General features: G+C 42.0%; 2 protein-coding genes across 2 annotated transcripts; one reads left to right on the top strand and one right to left on the bottom strand.

Annotated features, from left to right (window-relative positions):
* Positions 1-3,532: 3,532 nt before the first annotated feature.
* Positions 3,533-13,038, bottom strand: psen1 (presenilin 1). Its single transcript, XM_072699072.1, has 11 exons — positions 12,882-13,038; positions 10,985-11,067; positions 10,357-10,619; positions 9,985-10,126; positions 8,097-8,164; positions 7,458-7,678; positions 6,540-6,638; positions 6,260-6,337; positions 5,924-6,088; positions 5,524-5,642; positions 3,533-4,746 (listed from the first exon to the last, which is right to left on the bottom strand). Exons 2-11 carry the CDS (start codon positions 11,012-11,014, stop codon positions 4,591-4,593), a joined length of 1,341 nt encoding a protein of 446 aa, XP_072555173.1. The 5' UTR covers positions 11,015-11,067; positions 12,882-13,038; the 3' UTR covers positions 3,533-4,590.
* A 325-nt stretch (positions 13,039-13,363) lies between these two features.
* Positions 13,364-15,331, top strand: LOC111852015 (enhancer of rudimentary homolog). Its single transcript, XM_023827476.2, has 4 exons — positions 13,364-13,497; positions 14,287-14,374; positions 14,588-14,708; positions 15,010-15,331. The coding sequence occupies exons 1-4, from the start codon at positions 13,495-13,497 to the stop codon at positions 15,110-15,112; spliced, it is 315 nt and encodes a 104-aa protein (XP_023683244.1). The 5' UTR covers positions 13,364-13,494; the 3' UTR covers positions 15,113-15,331.
* The last annotated feature ends 2,450 nt before the right edge of the window (positions 15,332-17,781 follow it).

The following is a 17,781-nucleotide window of genomic DNA, read 5'->3' as shown; positions in this document are numbered from 1 at the left end:
ACACAGCCACCCGAAACTCCGTCGTCTGAAAAGCTGCCGCCCACCTGGGAGAGGATTAGGGGGATGAAAAACACTGAAAGGAAATGCCAGAGAGAGAGAGAGAGAGCAACAGAGAGAGAGAGAGACAGAGAGAGACCGAGAGAGCAACAGAGAGAGACAGAGAGAGACAGAGAGAGAGACCGAGAGAGAGAGGGAGAGAGCAACAGAGAGAGACAGAGAGAGAGACCGAGAGAGAGAGGGAGAGCAACAGAGAGAGACAGAGAGAGAGAGAGACAGAGAGAGAGACTTGCACCAGCCTTTATTAGTCAGTCAACAACAGAAAAAAACCTTACTGCGACTTCAAATCGCAAAATGGGTCGTTATCACGAAATCAAACAAACAGAGAACAAAATTAAACAATCAACCAAAAGAAAAAAACTAAGAGAAAATAGCCAGGGCAACCAACCGAGACCGAGAGAGAGAGGGAGAGCAACAGAGAGAGACAGAGAGAGAGAGAGACAGAGAGAGAGACCGAGAGAGAGAGGGAGAGCAACAGAGAGAGACAGAGAGAGAGACCGAGAGAGAGAGGGAGAGCAACAGAGAGAGAGAGAGAGACAGAGAGAGAGACCGAGAGAGAGAGGAAGAGCAACAGAGAGAGACAGAGAGAGAGAGAGACAGAGAGAGAGACTTGCATCAGCCTTTATTAGTCAGTCAACAACAGAAAAAAACCTTACTGCGACTTCAAATCCCAAAATGGGTCGTTATCACGAAATCAAACAAACAGAGAACAAAATTAAACAATCAACCAAAAGAAAAAAACTAAGAGAAAATAGCCAGGGCAACCAACCGAGACCGAGAGAGAGAGCAACAGAGAGAGACAGAAAGAGAGAGAGAGGGGGAGAGAGCAACAGAGAGAGACAGAGAGAGAGAGACAGAGAGAGAGACCGAGAGAGAGAGGGAGAGCAACAGAGAGAGACAGAAAGAGAGAGAGAGAGGGAGAGAGCAACAGAGAGAGACAGAAAGAGAGAGAGACAGAGAGAGAGAGACAGAGAGAGAGACCGAGAGAGAGAGGGAGAGCAACAGAGAGAGACAGAAAGAGAGAGAGAGAGGGAGAGAGCAACAGAGAGAGACAGAAAGAGAGAGAGACAGAGAGAGAGACCGAGAGAGAGAGGGAGAGCAACAGAGAGAGACAGAAAGAGAGAGACACAGAGAGAGAGAGAGAGAGAGAGAGAGAGAGAGAGAGAACAGAATCATTTTTTGGGTTGGTTTTCACCAGTAAAAAGTGTTCTGCTGTGCAGGAAACATCACAGGTCACAAACTGCCCATCCCAACATCTCAGCAATAGACTGAGTGCGTGAGACTGTCAGCCCTTTGTTAAGAAGCAAAAAGCACTACGGTACAAAGCCAGCGAGCTCATCCGCTACGTGATCGTGACAGCGTGACAAAATTACACTGTCCATATCATGCTCATTTTCTCTTTCAGTCTGCATCTATGTTTTGAATTGCAATTATCAGCTGAATTGAATTTTAATGTTGTTTCATCTCCAGCTACAGAAATTTCTGCCAAAAAAACAAGCATATCCCTGGTGTAACTGCAAGAAACACACACCCAGAACGGGCAACTTCACACTGATACGCTTTGGACTGAGGAAGAACCGTCCCAAAAGAAGAACATACAAAATTCATTCATAAACAGTGGAGGTGGGATGCACAATCCAGCTCTATCGATGCCATGCAATAACGCTACTCAGTGCGGCATTAACCCACATGACGAAAAAACACGGAAAGGTGCAAACCTACGAAAACTGTACCATGTGCATTTTGTTGGTTAAATTCACATGTAACATTGGTGTGCTTTGACTTTTAGTAGGTGGCCTAGGTTAAAGCTAGCAAGCTTTAATTAAAAAAAAAAAAAAAACAGACGTCAGTAATGCAACCTCTGCTACTTATCATATACTTGATGTAGATAGAAGCACCCAAGGCAGTTGCAATCACACCCTCAGCCCCGAAGTTACGAGGCAACAGCGCCACCCTGTGCAAGAATGGAATTCTTTAACACTGTATATTTTATGTTAGTTCCACAGACAGGGGCATCGGAGGAGCGTGGATACCCTGGCAGATTCAGGGGGGGCAGCACTGTACAGGGGCCCTTCAATGTATAAAATTATATAATGTAAGGGGGGGGGGGGTGGGAGGCCCGGAATGTCTAGCTACCCCCCTGTCCACAGATAATGTATAGAGAGGAAGACAGTTTGCAACCCTAATCTTTTTAAAAAAACTTCCGTCATGTTTCTGGATGAGAGAGCCAGCTGGAGGGGTGAATCCTCCATGCCACCCTCAATCACCCATCCATCCATCCATCCGTCGTTTAACTACTTATTCTGGTCAGGGTGATTTGCCGGTTAGTTTTAAATCACTGGATATAGGCTAAGCAATAGATAATTCTGATGCTTTTGCTCATTGGTAAACCAGATTTCTTAAAATTCTGCTTAATAACTAGTAGCATTAAGTGAATAATGACCAAATTGAGTTCCGATCTCCTTTCTCATGTACATGATGACCCCCCAGGAGAAGCGGCCTTCCTGTGTTTATATTCCATGAAGAGTATTCCAGCAGAGGGGGTAAGACTATAGCGTTAGTGTGATTGCATCCAAAACTCCCCAGGAACCACAGTCACCTGCCTTATAGCAGAGACCTTCTAATTTGGGGGTCTGCAAGGGACATCAAAATAAAGTGGGACCCAGCTAGTGCAAGAAATTCTAAGTCACTCATGTGATCAGGCATTCTTGGACAGTAAGGCCGAAATGTCCCGGTGGCAACACTAATGCATCTATAATTCTAGGCCAGTCAGACAGTTGGCAACATAAATCAGAAGATTCCCATAAGGCCGCCTCTGTTTCTTATTGTGTAGAGGTACAGGCAGGTTTTTTATGGTCAATTAAATTTTTTCTGGCACATCCATCCCAATATAGGTGCCTCAGAATACTTTACATACACATACATAAACCCACACAGCGATAGGATATTATGCAAACAGAAAATGCCTGAACGCATCCGGATGAGTGAAATAAGGTCAACTTTTTGGCAACCATTTCCAATTTACATGATCAAGTATTAGCAGATACGTATGTAGGTGAGGTAAGTCAGGTAGGCGAGATCCTCTGGTCCAGTTCTGGTTTGATGGGCGCTGCTGGAGTTTGTTGGAGTTTGTTGGCCTTCCCAGCTGTGGGTTGCTGTCATCATGAGTTAGAGAATCGCTCCACCAGATCTCACACAACTATTTTTGTTGTTTATCCAGTTTTAAACATTAACATTAACATAATATTCTTTGGCATCCTTACTACTTACCAAACATCATCTGTTACAGAAGAAAAGTTCCCCGGAAAGCATCCTTCTTTACTGGTACTTCAGAGTAACAGTGAAGTTAGACATCGCAGCTGGCAGACAGCACTTCACAAAATTCTCATGAAATAGAGAAACTACAAGCAAATCTAAGGAAAATCTGAATCATTCGTCCACAGAGGTCAGGATAAGAAACATACACAAAGGAAAATGATTTAAATGGCGCAGAGAGAAGACACCACTCATGCATTGCCTTTATTTACGAATCGTTTGACAACTTACAAAAGTTGTTGATATGATTTTTAAAAATGCACAAAACCTCAGTCAAGTGAACTTTTTAAGTGAACCAGTTTCCTGCAGGACCACTTGCATACAGGCAAGTAATTAAAAAATAATAATAATGCATTAAACCACTTCTGCTATTGTGGAGGACCCATAAACGCTACAATCAGAAGGAATCCTAGATATTCCTGCAAGGGACATGCATTCTCTGTCCACCAAACTAACATTTTAAGGATGTCACTGGTTCCTTGCATTCCAGAAAATGCTAAAAGGAGAAAGATATAGCTGCATCTATTTTTGAGCACTGACAGCGAAAAATAAATTAGACACAGTTCTGAGGCAAAGAATAAATCCAAAACAGAGGAGAGAATATATTAACACAATTCAATGGGGAACTTAGAAGCTACAGAGAAACACAGGTCAATACAACTGACCATTCCTGAAATGCTCGCCCGTTAATGCATCGATCGAAGTGTCCAAGCTGTATAGATACAAGCCAGCTTAATGAGCACACATATAGTTTATTTGCCAGAACTAGAAAAATGACTTGAGTTCAAGTAAGACAGTAAGTGGCATGTCGTTTAGGGAATGAAAGCATCTCATAGTATTACCGCTGTTTCTTACATCCCTTGTTTGCAATTATACTGTTAATCAGGAACATCAGGAAAGTCCACAGGCAATTTGACATCTCTTGTCAGCACCATTTAAGGCCAAGGCCTGGATTATTACAAATCTATGAAAGTATGAACTATCATTAAAATAAAAAAAAAGCTCACAAACCATTGCATTAGAAGAAAATGGAAGAGGTGTTGAAGTGACTAAGAGGTCCCCAATAACAAAAACAGTATCTTTAGTCCAGTCAAGTCCAGGAAGGGGCCCAAGGATCAACCTCATATTGCCTCAGAGGAGGACACTTCTGGGCTATTGTACAGAAGTCCTCAGTAGTGGTGCTGCTTGAATCTTGAAGGGAACAAAAACGGTGCCCAGCTAGATGTAGAACTGGTGTACGGCCAACTGGTCCATGAAGGGGCGCACGAGGTTGTCCGTAGCAAAGTAGAAGACCAGGCCAAATGTGATAGAGATTGGCAGAGCAGGAAGGGCTTTCTTAAAGATGGCTAAGAGAAGCAAGGTCAGACACAGGCCCTGGAGAAGAAAAAATGATTATATGTGGATAAAGAATCTGGGAATATTGAGGATATTAATGCACATTGATGCACTGTCCTCCGAACAACCAATGCTTGATCATTTTTGTTTTATATTTTAATAAATATGTATAGTACCTGTCAAATATGGACACACCTGCTTTTAATGCCTCTGTCTCTATTTTAGCTGCTATTTACCTTAGTAGTTAAAGGTCTTGAGGCAACAAAGTAACATATCAAATACTGCAATGACAAAGAGAAGTGTTCAACTCAAAATCTTCTCCTATCCAAATATCAATTTCAAAATAGCCCCCCTTAGCTTCGATGACAGCGTTGCAGACTCTTGGCACTCTTTCAGACAGCTTGCAGATGTAGCCACCTGGAATGCTTCTCCAACAGTACTTTCTACAAGTTCTGGGCACAAGCTGGCTACCTTGCCCTTACTCTTCCCAAACCAGCTCTATAGGGTTCAGTTCAGGGGATTGTGGGGGGGGGGGGGCAGGTCATCTGTCATAGCACTCAATCTCTTTGTTCTGAAGATAATACAATATTTACAGAACCTTGAGACACACTTAGGGTCATTATCTTGCTGAAAAACCAATGATTTTCAGTGCTTGTGTCCAGGCTTTTGATTGGTACTGTATATGTCGTAATAGGTGAAGGTATGAACAACTAGAAAGGTGTAACAGGAAGAGTAACCTTAGGAAGCGGCAGTGCATCTACAGGGTATGTACAGGGGTTACTCAGCGAGTAGACAAAGATACTGCGTGGTACTCACAATGAGGATGGCCACGAAGCAGGCAAGCGTAGTATTCCAGTCTCCGCTGGCTGCAGCTGAAGCCTTCCCCACCAACATGCTATAGAAGATGAAGTCCCCCAGGCCGAGCTTCACACCCCCTGGACAAACATCACAGAACAGCATTCGGTACTCATGGCCGACATGCTGAATACAGGAGAAATGGGCAGGGATACAGGTCTGAGTGACTATGATAAAGGCCAAATCATTATGGCCAGACGTCTGGGTCAGAGAATCTCCGACACGGCAAGGTGTGTAGGGCACTTACGGTCACTAGTGAGCACCTCACAACTAAACCAGAAGGAAGAGACTCCAGAGGTAACCCGGAAATCACATTTGGCGTGGTCTTTTCACGACTTTATGAAGGTGACTGAGCACTCACGCTCCTCATCATCAGACGGGTTGGCAGATGGGCGGGCAGAGGGCATCCCCTGGATCTCCCTCCTCGTGTCTTCGGTGGACTGCAAGTTGCCCAACTGGTGCTGCTGCTGCCCCACCCAGGACGTGGTGAAGCCCCCATCGTCTTCTGCTTGCTGGTCTGGGACGGCTTGGGACAGAGACCGAAAGCTCACCAGACTATTTCGGCAAAAATCAGTAAATAAAAGTGACCGCTGCCACATCATTAAAATATAGTATTACTGCAGGGCGTTTTGTAATAAATTACATTTTCCTGTGTTTCGTTAGAGTCAACAATGATAGCTAATGCTCTGCCTGGTACCTGGGCTCTCAGGCTCAGACGACTTGTTCTTTCGGTTCTCCCTGCCGTCCGCCATGCCCACCAGCCACACCATCGTAGCTGAATAAAGAGCACAGGCAAAGTAATAGTGTCAAGAGTTTCAAATGCAACCACTTCCGTTTACCTCATAGCACTATGTGGTAACATGACTACGAGTGCAGAGTCCTGTGGGATTGCAATGGAGTGTTACTGGTAACAATGAGCTGATGTGCAAAGCTGAAATATCACACTGTGGGGCAGTGTGTGCGTGAGCATGTCTTACAGGAATAGATCAGAGCGGGGAAGATGGGCTCGTCCCGTTCCTGTGCGGTCTCCACCAGAATACGCAGCGGGCCCTTGGGACAGAGCACAGCCAGCAAGTCTGTGCAGAAGAGAAAGAGGGCTCAGAGTTAGACATTATCAAGAAAAAGGACAAGTATCCGACAGCACGTGACAGAGAGCGAGGGAGGTGCAAAAGAAAGCACAGTCTCTTTCGAGTCCATGGTTTAACAGATCAGGGCATAAATAATAATCTGAGTTTGTAACGACAGGTACCCAGAATGCAACAGCAATGAGGGATAAAATAATAACACCCGAAGTACTCGGTTTCTAAAAGATCTATATTAATGCCAGCTCATCACGATCAGCACTGGGAAGTCCTGGTTTACACAATATGGATTCCAGTTAAGAACTAAAAACGTGGGATTTTTTCACAATCAATTCCCATGTCTTTGGTATACACAGTAATTTTAAAAAAATCAAGTTGTCAACAGCGCTCTTAGCAGGAAAGTCCATGGAATGAGCCCTCCTTCACTATATACTGAAATGACAAGTCCATGAAATGAGCCCTCCCTCACTGTATACTGAAATGGCAAGTCCATGAAATGAGCCCTCCCTCACTGTATACTGAAATGGCAAGTCCATGGAATGAGCCCTCCCTCACTGTATACTGAAATGGCAAGTCCATGAAATGAGCCCTCCCTCACCGTATACTGAAATGGCAAGTCCATGAAATGAGCCCTCCCTCACTGTATACTGAAATGGCAAGTCCATGGAATGAGCCCTCCCTCACTGTATACTGAAATGGCAAGTCCATGAAATGAGCCCTCCCTCACCGTATACTGAAATGGCAAGTCCATGAAATGAGCCCTCCCTCACCGTATACTGAAATGACATGTATATGAAATGAGCCCTCCCTCACCGTATACTGAAATGACAGCGAGGATGAGCCAGGCAGTCCACTCTGGCAGGTATTTAATGAAGACAAGTGCCATGAGGGCGCTGATCATGATGAGGTAGGCCTGCTGAAGGCGTAGCGGGCCTTTCCAGTGGATGCAGATCATGCCGACCACTCCGAAGTTCCAGATGATGACGGCCAGCGTTAAGTAGTCCATGGCCACGTTGTAGGTCTTAAAAACCTCCCTGTGAAACACGAACAACAGGACACATGCGTCCCTCAAAGGCCAGAGTTTCGGGATTCCAGAGCTCACGTCTCAGTGACTGAACTTACCACGTTCTCGTGAAAAGCACAACACCTACTCAGCCTGACTAAAAACCATCAAGCCACCATGTGCAATGTATGCACACTTTTTTGTCACTTTTCCAGCCAATATATATATATATTTTTATAAATAGCATTGTAGCAAGATTACCGTCACATATAAATTATCTATTTATTTAGTCTTAAAAAACAGCAACATTTATGTATAAACAAACACTTAAGGTTTTACATGACAAAATGTTCTGAGCTCTACCAGCTTGACTTCAAATGACAGCATTCCCATTGTACTGTAGATTTTTCAAATGAAATGCAGATGAAGTGCAGAAAAACAGGACTCACCCCAGATAGATGAAGGAAAAGAAAAACAGCAGCAGCAATGAGGAGATGAATAGCCAGCCATGGATCACCTAGACAGGTAACAGCATTAGGCATGTAAGAACAGGAGCTGAAAAGATCAGAAATAAATGATGCCGCATAGAAACCGTACATAATAAAAATACAAATATGCTCAAGTTACCACACTCAGTAAAAGTGTTTTTGTCCTTGAATGGCATACACAGAGAATTCTACCTTTATAAAGCAGTTCACGATAAATGGGTTCCTAGCCAGTGCAGTACAGTACTTAACAATAAACGGCAGCTGAATAATAACCGGAAACCATTAGGGCTGGTCTTACTTATTCCATTCTAACTGGTATTTGAAAGGTACTCCCTGATAGACCAGCAATGATTCTGCCTGAAGGCTAGCATGATAAAATATGATAACCAATGAAGAATTTCAGGCCTGCCCTATACCAGCAACTATCAGGATTGGTTAACTAGCATCGTGATTCATTTAAGGGCAATGTAATAATGCTTTGCGGGCTACTATTCATGAAACTTGCAATTTGTAACAATTGTTTCCAATATCCTGCTTCTTTTAACCTCATTCATGCTTCACACAGTAATGGAAACACTGTATTGCAGTGAACATTCCCAGACACACACATTTAATTTATTCTCCCACCCCAAGCCAGCATTCTTGGAACACCTCCTGGGGCAAACATGACCCACCCAGCACACCACCTGTACAGGCATGTACAGTAAAAGACTGATTTCCTCCATATAATATGGTCAAATGCCTCTAACACTCTCTACCACAGTGCTTCCCAATCCAGTGCTCAGGGACCCTCCGAAAGTCCACATTTTTGCTCCCTCTCAGTTCATAACACACCTATACCAGCTACCCAGTGTTCTTGACTGGCTGAAAGCTGGGAGGGAGAGAAAATATGGACTATTTGTGGGTCCCCAAGGACTGGGTTAGGAAACACTGCTCTAGCATATATTAGTAGGACAACAAAGCCACAGGTATTCATTGCATTTTTGCAAGCAGAGTATTATTTCCATTAACAAGAACTGTAGACTGAACAGTTTCTACTGCAGATTTGAAGGACAAACCTGCCTTTTACAAAAGCAAATTGCATCACAACTTTCTGTTCTGCTAAGATTACTGCTTGCAATGTCCCTTCATTGAACATCCATACAAGCGCAAGTCAAGGACACAAGAAGCACCAGTGAATGTTCCCACCCAGTTCATTATTAGTTCCACAAACTAATTCCTAGGAAATGCTAGCAATCCCTGAGAACCAGTACAACAACATCCTTCTGCAAGCAGTGTCACTTCTCAACAAGGCCTTCGATCAGCACACCCTCCATTACTTCACCACCACACTCACAATCTTACAAAAGAGCAATAATGAAATTAAATCTGAACTGTACTACAAGTCTACACTCACACGCACTTTACTGGAACAGGTCCATTATTTATTTAAGGCCCCATATTTATCTTTATCCATACAGAGACATTTTCCAACCACATTACAAATTTCATGTCCTTACTAAATGCGCTGTTACTCTATTTGCGCTGCATTTTCTTTGTATGCAGCAACAAACCAGAAAAAAATGCTTGTACGTGCATTGCTGATTCTACCAACTGTAGCAATACTACCTTCATCTTTCCATTGAAACAGTGTTATATTCCTGCAAAAGTCAGTCAAAACAGTTGATGGAACAAGTACATTTAAAAGTAAGTGTGAATTGAGTGTGCTGTTCATCACCAACAAGCACGAATCACTTCCCAATCATCATCTTACTCGACCTCACCAGTGAAAGCAGGAAGTGATTGAGACTGCGGCCTCTTTTCTCCCATTAATACCCAAAGAGTGTATTTTGATAACAGCGGAGCGCACCTTGTAGCAGCGGTACTTATAGAGCAAGACCAAAATCAGGGTCATGACCACGATGACGCTGATCATGATGGCAGCGTTGAGGATGGAGTTCAGCGCACGCTGTCCCACCGTCTCCGTATCCTCTCTGAAGGGGGTGTAAATTCTGGAAAACATTATTGAAACAATTACTTATATCGCACATGTTATTTTACAAAAGCAGAACGCAGGATATCACTATACTAATTTAGGACTATTGCACTGTCACAGAATTTTACCCTTTCATTTGTGCTATAAATGACAGTGGTCTATTAGCTTTGTATTTAATATCAAACACTTTTCACACACTTGCTATTGTATCATTCCCCCACATTTCCCATAAGCACCAGTACTCACAGCTGCTGTCCATCATTCTGTGTATAAAAGCTGACAGACTTGATTGTTGCCACAACGACCACCATGCAGAGTGTGACAGGGACAAACAGCATGATAACGTGTTTTGCACCGTATTTTAGGGTCAGCTCTTCATCGTCATCATCCTCAGCCTGAATGACCCGTGTTGAGGGTGGCTGGCCATTCAGCTCTGTGTCACCCTGCACATGCACTGCAGCGCCCCCTGGCTCTGCGGGCCGGCAATGCGTCTCTGTGTCTTCACTTGACTGGAAGAAGTAAAATCGGAAATAAGTTTCAGTGCTGAAGCTGCATCACCCTAAAACTGTTTTTTAAACTGTCTAATAGGACTTATAATACACTGCAATGCAAGTGCACAGTAATGCACTTCAGCAAATAACATTCTTCTCTCTGAAAATCTCACATAAAAGGAGGCTTCGGTTATACGTCTTAGCAGTGAAAGTACTGCTGACTGACTTTATACAGATGTTTGCTTTTAATACCATAGCAAACACAGGATATTAATGTATATAATACACTTTAAATTTAAAAAATCTTACCAAAGGGTATCTCGCTATTCCCAGAATTCAGGGCACATAATGAATTCCAATGAATGACAGAATATCACACTTACCACATTATTCTGGTGATATTCATCAGCCATTGGAACACAGAACAATAGTCTTCCTACATACAATCCAATATCCACAGATGTTCCTGTAACAATAAAAATATATCTTGTAAATATGGTATAGCACCTCTGGACACAAGCTGTGATCCAAGCAGCAGAGGTGCTGAGCTCGGATTCACAGTAACATACTGCAGTGTAAACACAACACTATTTTAAATAAATGAAAATATATGAACGGTAGATCCTGATAGAGCCCTTTGTTTGGGAAGCACTTAAATAGACAACTGGCCCCAAAAGTCTATGCCCTAATATTAATAAAGAATACAATTAAGAGTGGATTAGTGCTGGAATGAACACACTATTAAAATAGACCTTTTGCTAAAAGGAAACATTGATAGAATTTTCCAGCATTTCCGCACGGACCAATAAAGTTAACCTTAATCATAATCTTAAAACTTTCTTGAATTCTTTGGGCACCTGATAGGAACAACAGAAATCAAAACATCCAGCATTCTTGTGAAAACAGAATTTTAACATTTCAGTTACTGTATTTCCTGTAAATAGTTATTAGATATAAAACATAAGCGGCATTTCAGTCTTGTATCAGCCATATACTATCTTCACGCCATCTCAGTTTTGCATTTGCAGTTTTATGCACAGGGAACAAACACTTCATTTTGACAGCTTATATGATGCTTTTAAGCAGATTCCACACCATAAACTTGTTTATGACTGCAACCATGACTAATGAATCTAAAAAAATGCAAATACCAATTCAGCTGAAAGGTTTCTATAATTTTAATGAAAGCTGTAATTCTAAGTTCAGCTTGTTTTACTACTCGGGCTAAGCAGTAAAATTATTTACTCACAGAGCTACTGAACCATGAGCCATACAGTACTCTATTGACAATTCAATATTTGGTTGTTATAGCAATACTCAAAAAGTTAACCAGCACGATATATTAAAGTGTGAAACCTAAATTCCATACGTGTCATCTTACTTATTCAATCAATAAAACAATCAGTTTTCATTTCAGATGTTAGCATAATTTAAGCCATTTATTTACAAAGCAGAATATTTCGTAAAGGCATTTATGACCAGTACATTGCTCCAGGGTACAAAGGCATCCACTTATCCAGACTAAACAACTTACTGATTCATAAAACTGTCTGTTTTCTAAAACTGCTGAATTCGTGGATTATAAGGCACCCGACACAAAGTCACTGAACTGCTTCTTCCCGAAATTAAATAGATCCTAAAGTTTTTTTTATTATTATTTTATTTACGCGAGCCTGTTGTATTGTCATCAGAATAACAATTTATTGTTTTCCCACCTAGCTGAGTGCTATTGTACTTCACCGTATTATTCAAGTTTACATTCAAGCACTGAACTATCCAATGACAAATGTTTAACCTGAATGAATGAACTTCACTTGTTTACAGGAAGCAGCACAATTCCCACTTCGAAAGTTAACGTTTTCAGATTATATTTTTCGGTTTTATTACTGCACCAGCCCCACAAAGTAGGCAACCAAATTATTCGATGAACAAACGGATTTCACTAAAGTTTCCAGCCGACAACATAGCTGCTTGCATATCCCCCAAAATTAACAAAACATTTTGGCTGATGAAAATAGATCAACGTTAAAACTGTGTATGACTTGTAGTTAAGCGATGTCTGTAATTACGACAGAAACGACTGTAATGTATGCTTGAAGTAAACAAGTTACAGCCCATGAGTGCGTCTAAATTGCACTATTAAAAAGCTAGCTATCTTACGTCCATTTTTTGTAATTACATAAAAGCAACAGCTAACAGTACAATTAGCACAACAATACATGGATAATTCCAAAAGACGTGTCGTATTGTACATAATTTCCGCTACAAACGATTCCATACCTATAACAGTTGGCTATGATTTTTCCAAAATGTCCCAACAGTCGAAACGTATAGGTGAGCTACTCCCTCCGGTTAGTATCAGGCTTTTTCCAGCATTTGTCAACTCAACGATCGCTTCCGGTTGTGATGCTTCCGCTTCCGTTTTACGATGAGCATCGTCAGGAGGGCGGTGCTGCGTAGGCAGTTGTCTCCTTGGGTTATTGAACGATGAAACCCTGTTCGTGTTTACCCACTACAATGTCACGTCATTGTACATTTCACCAATATATGTATATATTTACTACAGACACACGGTATTCAGTTGAATAACTGTCTGCCAACGAACAGTGCCACACAGTCAGACTGGAAATGCTGTTTTATTCTCTTCAAAAATATTATTAACCAATAATAATAAAACAATGGCCGTAATATATCTAGAATAGCAACGTTACATGCCCAATATGTGAAGTGTTTCTTTAAGAAACGCGGTACGATCTAGTTTTTGTATATCTAGGCGCGGCTGCGCATGTTCTTCCGGTGGTGAAAGGTGACGGTCTTACCTTCAGTGCTGCCAGCGCGTTGGTTTTTCGAAGTTTAAGTCTCACTTCAAGATCACATCTAAAGTAGTCACAAAATGGTAAGCCGGTTAGGTTTAAGTGTAGCTACGTTTAGAAAGTCTCTCAAGATGCATCAAGATGTATTTAGGCTGTCGTTCTGTAAGCTACTCCTGGTATTTGGCTACGGAGCTGTCTTAGTGAAGCGATTAACCAGCTGTCCTACCGGACCAGTTTAAGTACGCTTGCGTATTGAAAATATCAGTATTCATTGTTATTTATAAATCCTAGATATGTAATTTTAAAAAATCATGTATATTGTCTTTATGTAGTTGGAAATACTAACATTTTCTTGCCTTGTTTCATATGGGGAATCGTCGCTGTGGTCGGACAAAGAAATGTTTTGTGTAACTGAGCCACGGAGACGTTTATTATTTATCTCCTCGGATCTTCGTCGGAAGTTTGCGTTTTCATTGTGAAAGTTCGCCGCTGTTACACGAGGCGCTTTGAGCCCGCAGAGCTGGCCGTGCGTGCGGCGAGTTCCCGAGTGCAGGGCGGCCCGGTGGCTCCTTTGGTCGCGCTGCCGCCCCCCGTGTCCGTGGTTTGCGGTCCGAAGCCGGTTTCCGCTCTGCGCATGTCGGCTTTGCGTTGGCATCCCATATCTGTACGCCTGTCTTGTGCCCTATCATGCCGGTCGAGATAGATGGTTTGATCCACCCCCCTCGTCGCTTAATATGGTTAATAGGATTGTCTATCCTTTAACGAGCCTACGTTCAGATCATCTGGGGCCACTCTTTCTTAGCTTCACTATCGTGTTATGCCAGATAATTACTAGTTGCTAGTTGATGACTTCAGGTATTGACTTTCTGCAGTCTCACACAATCCTGCTGGTCCAGCCCACCAAAAGGCCCGAGGGGCGAACATATGCTGATTATGAGTCTGTGAATGAATGTATGGAAGGTAGGTGATCATTTTTCACTTTTTCGGCATCTCATGTTTTAAGGGTGAACTCTTGTTTTATCTCAATTTTTTTTCTCATTCCGTTGCTTACATTTTGGTAGTGAGGTTTTGCATGTACAGTAATTGCACACTTTTTGCCCTTTCAAGTGATATCTGAGGAGCTGTTTTCTTATATTATACGTTACATAAGTGCTTTTTGTACCCCCCCTCAAGGAGTATGTAAAATGTATGAAGAACATCTTAAGCGGATGAATCCTAACAGTCCCTCAATCACATATGACATCAGTCAACTATTTGATTTCATTGATGACCTAGCCGACCTCAGCTGCCTGGTGTAAGTATTATTAATATTATTAATATTAGTCATATTAATGTAATTACTAGCTGTCTTGCCCGTGTGCCAGCCCTCTTAGTGATGGTAGGGTAGGTAGTTATAAAATTCAGTCACCACTTCTCTCCAATATTTTTGATTATACTTATTGATACCCTTTTGAACCACATGATTTGGTAGTTGTGTTGAAGAATATTACACTTTAACCAAAAAATGGTGTCAGATTAAAATGCTATAGAAAAGCACGTGTTATATTGTCGTACTATGTTAGACGGCTAATTCAATGAGCTCTGTGTTCTTCCAGGTACCGTGCAGACACACAGACATACCAGCCCTACAACAAGGATTGGATCAAGGAGAAAATCTATGTTCTGCTGCGCCGCCAAGCACAACAGGCTGGAAAGTAAAACGGTGAATGGGTTGTGGAGACTTGATAAGCTGGATATAGTTAGTTATTGTATTATAGTTGTCACTCGCTGATTCTAGGATAGCTAGTAGTAGTAATTGAACAAGTGTACGACATCTTTGATTGATTTTTTTATATATATGTATATCTATCTCTAGTGTTTTGCCTATGAATGAATGTTTTGGTTTGACATTGTACTAAATAAAGATGCTATTATGTATGTTTCTGAGTAGGCTGATATTTTCTTATGCTTTGGCCAGATCCTCCACTTCATGTCCATTCAGATTTTTGTTGCAGTCTTAATATTTTTGACGGTTTCCAGATTTTTTTTTTGGTAGTTGTAACTGAGCTTTTAATGGCATATGTGCTTATTTAAGCCAACTAATATTAAAATGATTTTTTTTTGTTTCCTGGAATAAGCATTTACTGTGCAATTTCCCATTTTATGTTTTATACATGGGAGATAATATTTTGTACATTATGATTTATGGCAGATGAGTGAGTTGTCTCATTTGAAATGTATTTATTCAAGATCTGAAACATTTAGTCAATAGTGTGCTTGAATATTTAAATGTATTTGGTGCTGTTCTGCAGTGTACCGATTTAAACTTTTGGTGCTTTGCTACTGGAATACAAGAACCAAGCCTTATCTGAGTCGGGCCGTGAAGAGAGACTACTGCGTGTTACCAGCTCGCTTCAGTTTTCCGCTTCAGAAGCGTTGGCTTGGTAAAAGCATTGCCAGTTTTGGAGTGGAACAGTGGCATAAAACAGTGTACATCATGCTAATTTTCGTTAGGAAGTCTGTGAGAATTGCCGTCATACACTATATGGACAAAAGTATTGGGACACACCTCTTAATTATTAAATTCCGGTGTTTTATTCAGAATTATTGCTACAGGTGTATAAAATCAAGCACTTAGCCATGTAGTCAAGTTCACAAACATTTGTGAAAGAATGGGTCATCCTGAAGAGCTCACTGAATTCAAGTCTGGTGCTGTCACAGGATGTCACATTTGCATTAAGTCAGTTCGTAAAATTTATTCCCTGATAGATTTTCCATAGTCAACTGTAAGTGATATTATTGCAAAGTGGAAGCACTTAGGAACAACAGAAACTCAGCCACAAAGTGGCAGACCTGGTAAAATAACGGAGCGGGTCACCGAGTGCTGAGGCACATATTGTGTAAAAGTCGCCAACGCTCTGTTGACTCAATAACTGCAGAGTTTCAAGCTTCCTCTGGCATTAACTCCAGCACAAAACTGCGAGACAGGAGTTTCATGGAATGGGCTCCCATGGCCAAGCAGCTGCATGCAAGCCACACATCACCAAGCGCAATGCCAAGTGTCGGATGGACTGGTGTAAATCACACCACCACTGGAAGCATGTTCTGTGGAGTGACAAATCACACTTCTCTGTCTGGCAGTCTGATGGATGAGTCTGGGTTTGGCAGATGCCAGGAGAACGTTACCTGCCTGACTGCATTGTGCCAACTGTAAGGTTGGTGGAGGAGGGATAATGGTATGGGGTTGTTTTTCAGGGGTTGGGCCCCTTAGTTCCAGTGAAGGGAACTCCTAATGCTTCAGCAAAGACCTGGTTGAGAGTTTAGTGTGGAAGAACTTGACTGGCCTGCACTTGAGAGTCCTGTTCTCAATCCCATCGAACACCTTTGGGATGAACTAGAATGAAAATTGCCAGCCAAGCCTTCATGTCCAACATCAGTGCCTGACCTCACAAAGGTTCTTCTGGATGAATAAATATTCCCAGAGATACACTCCAAAATCTTGTGGAAAGCCCTCCCAGTAGAGTGGCAACTGTCGTAGCTGCAAGGGGGGGCCAGCTCCATATTGATGACTATGGATTTATAATGGAATGTCATAAAGGTTCCCGTAGGTTGTAGTGGCCAGATGTACCAGTACTTTCGTCCATATAGTGTATGTTAGCATCAAGCACTAGCAGAATTTGCATTTGCTTTCATAAATGTGCATTATGAATCCATTTCGTTGCACTGTTCTATAGTATTATTTTAAGTAGATGGTTGGAAATTTTCAGGTTCCGAGTTACTGGGAATGGGTCAATACATCGGGAAGTGCGACACTACTAATAAGGACTAATTCATAGAATATCCCCATTTTTCCTTCAGATAATCCATGCATATCAATGCAGATCACTGGTATCTCAATGCATTTTGACCAATCGGATGGTAGTAATTCAGGCCACGTCAGCGTGGGTCTGGTTCATGAATGGCTTGGATAATTTACAATGGACAACCGTCATTTCGTGGTACTGCTTGGTTTTTGGTGGCATTATAAAAGTGGAATTTGTTTTCGAAATTGGAAAAGGCAGTTATCTCAGAAATCTGTGCTTCTAAGTTGTAAGCGAAAGGTTTATTATGGATAGTCTAGTGGTGCTTTTCCACTGCCACCAAGAACTGAACTATACCCGACCCGTACTGCAAAATGGCGCTTTTCAATTGCACAGTATGCAAGCAGTACCCAACCCACACCCACGCTGACATGGCTCTGATTACTAGCAGGGCCGAAAACATGACCAAATCCCGCCGTTCCTAGCACCAGCATTTGATTGGTCGGAATGCACGGAGATACCAGCGTTCTGCGCATGGATTATCCTAACGAAAAATCATGTATATTATTCATTATTAGTAGTACGGCA

This window comes from Paramormyrops kingsleyae, chromosome 14 (assembly GCF_048594095.1).
Source record: "Paramormyrops kingsleyae isolate MSU_618 chromosome 14, PKINGS_0.4, whole genome shotgun sequence".
NCBI lineage: Eukaryota > Metazoa > Chordata > Actinopteri > Osteoglossiformes > Mormyridae > Paramormyrops > Paramormyrops kingsleyae.
The sequence above is the reverse complement of the archived record's forward strand: the minus strand, read 5'-3'. Positions and strand labels throughout refer to the sequence as shown.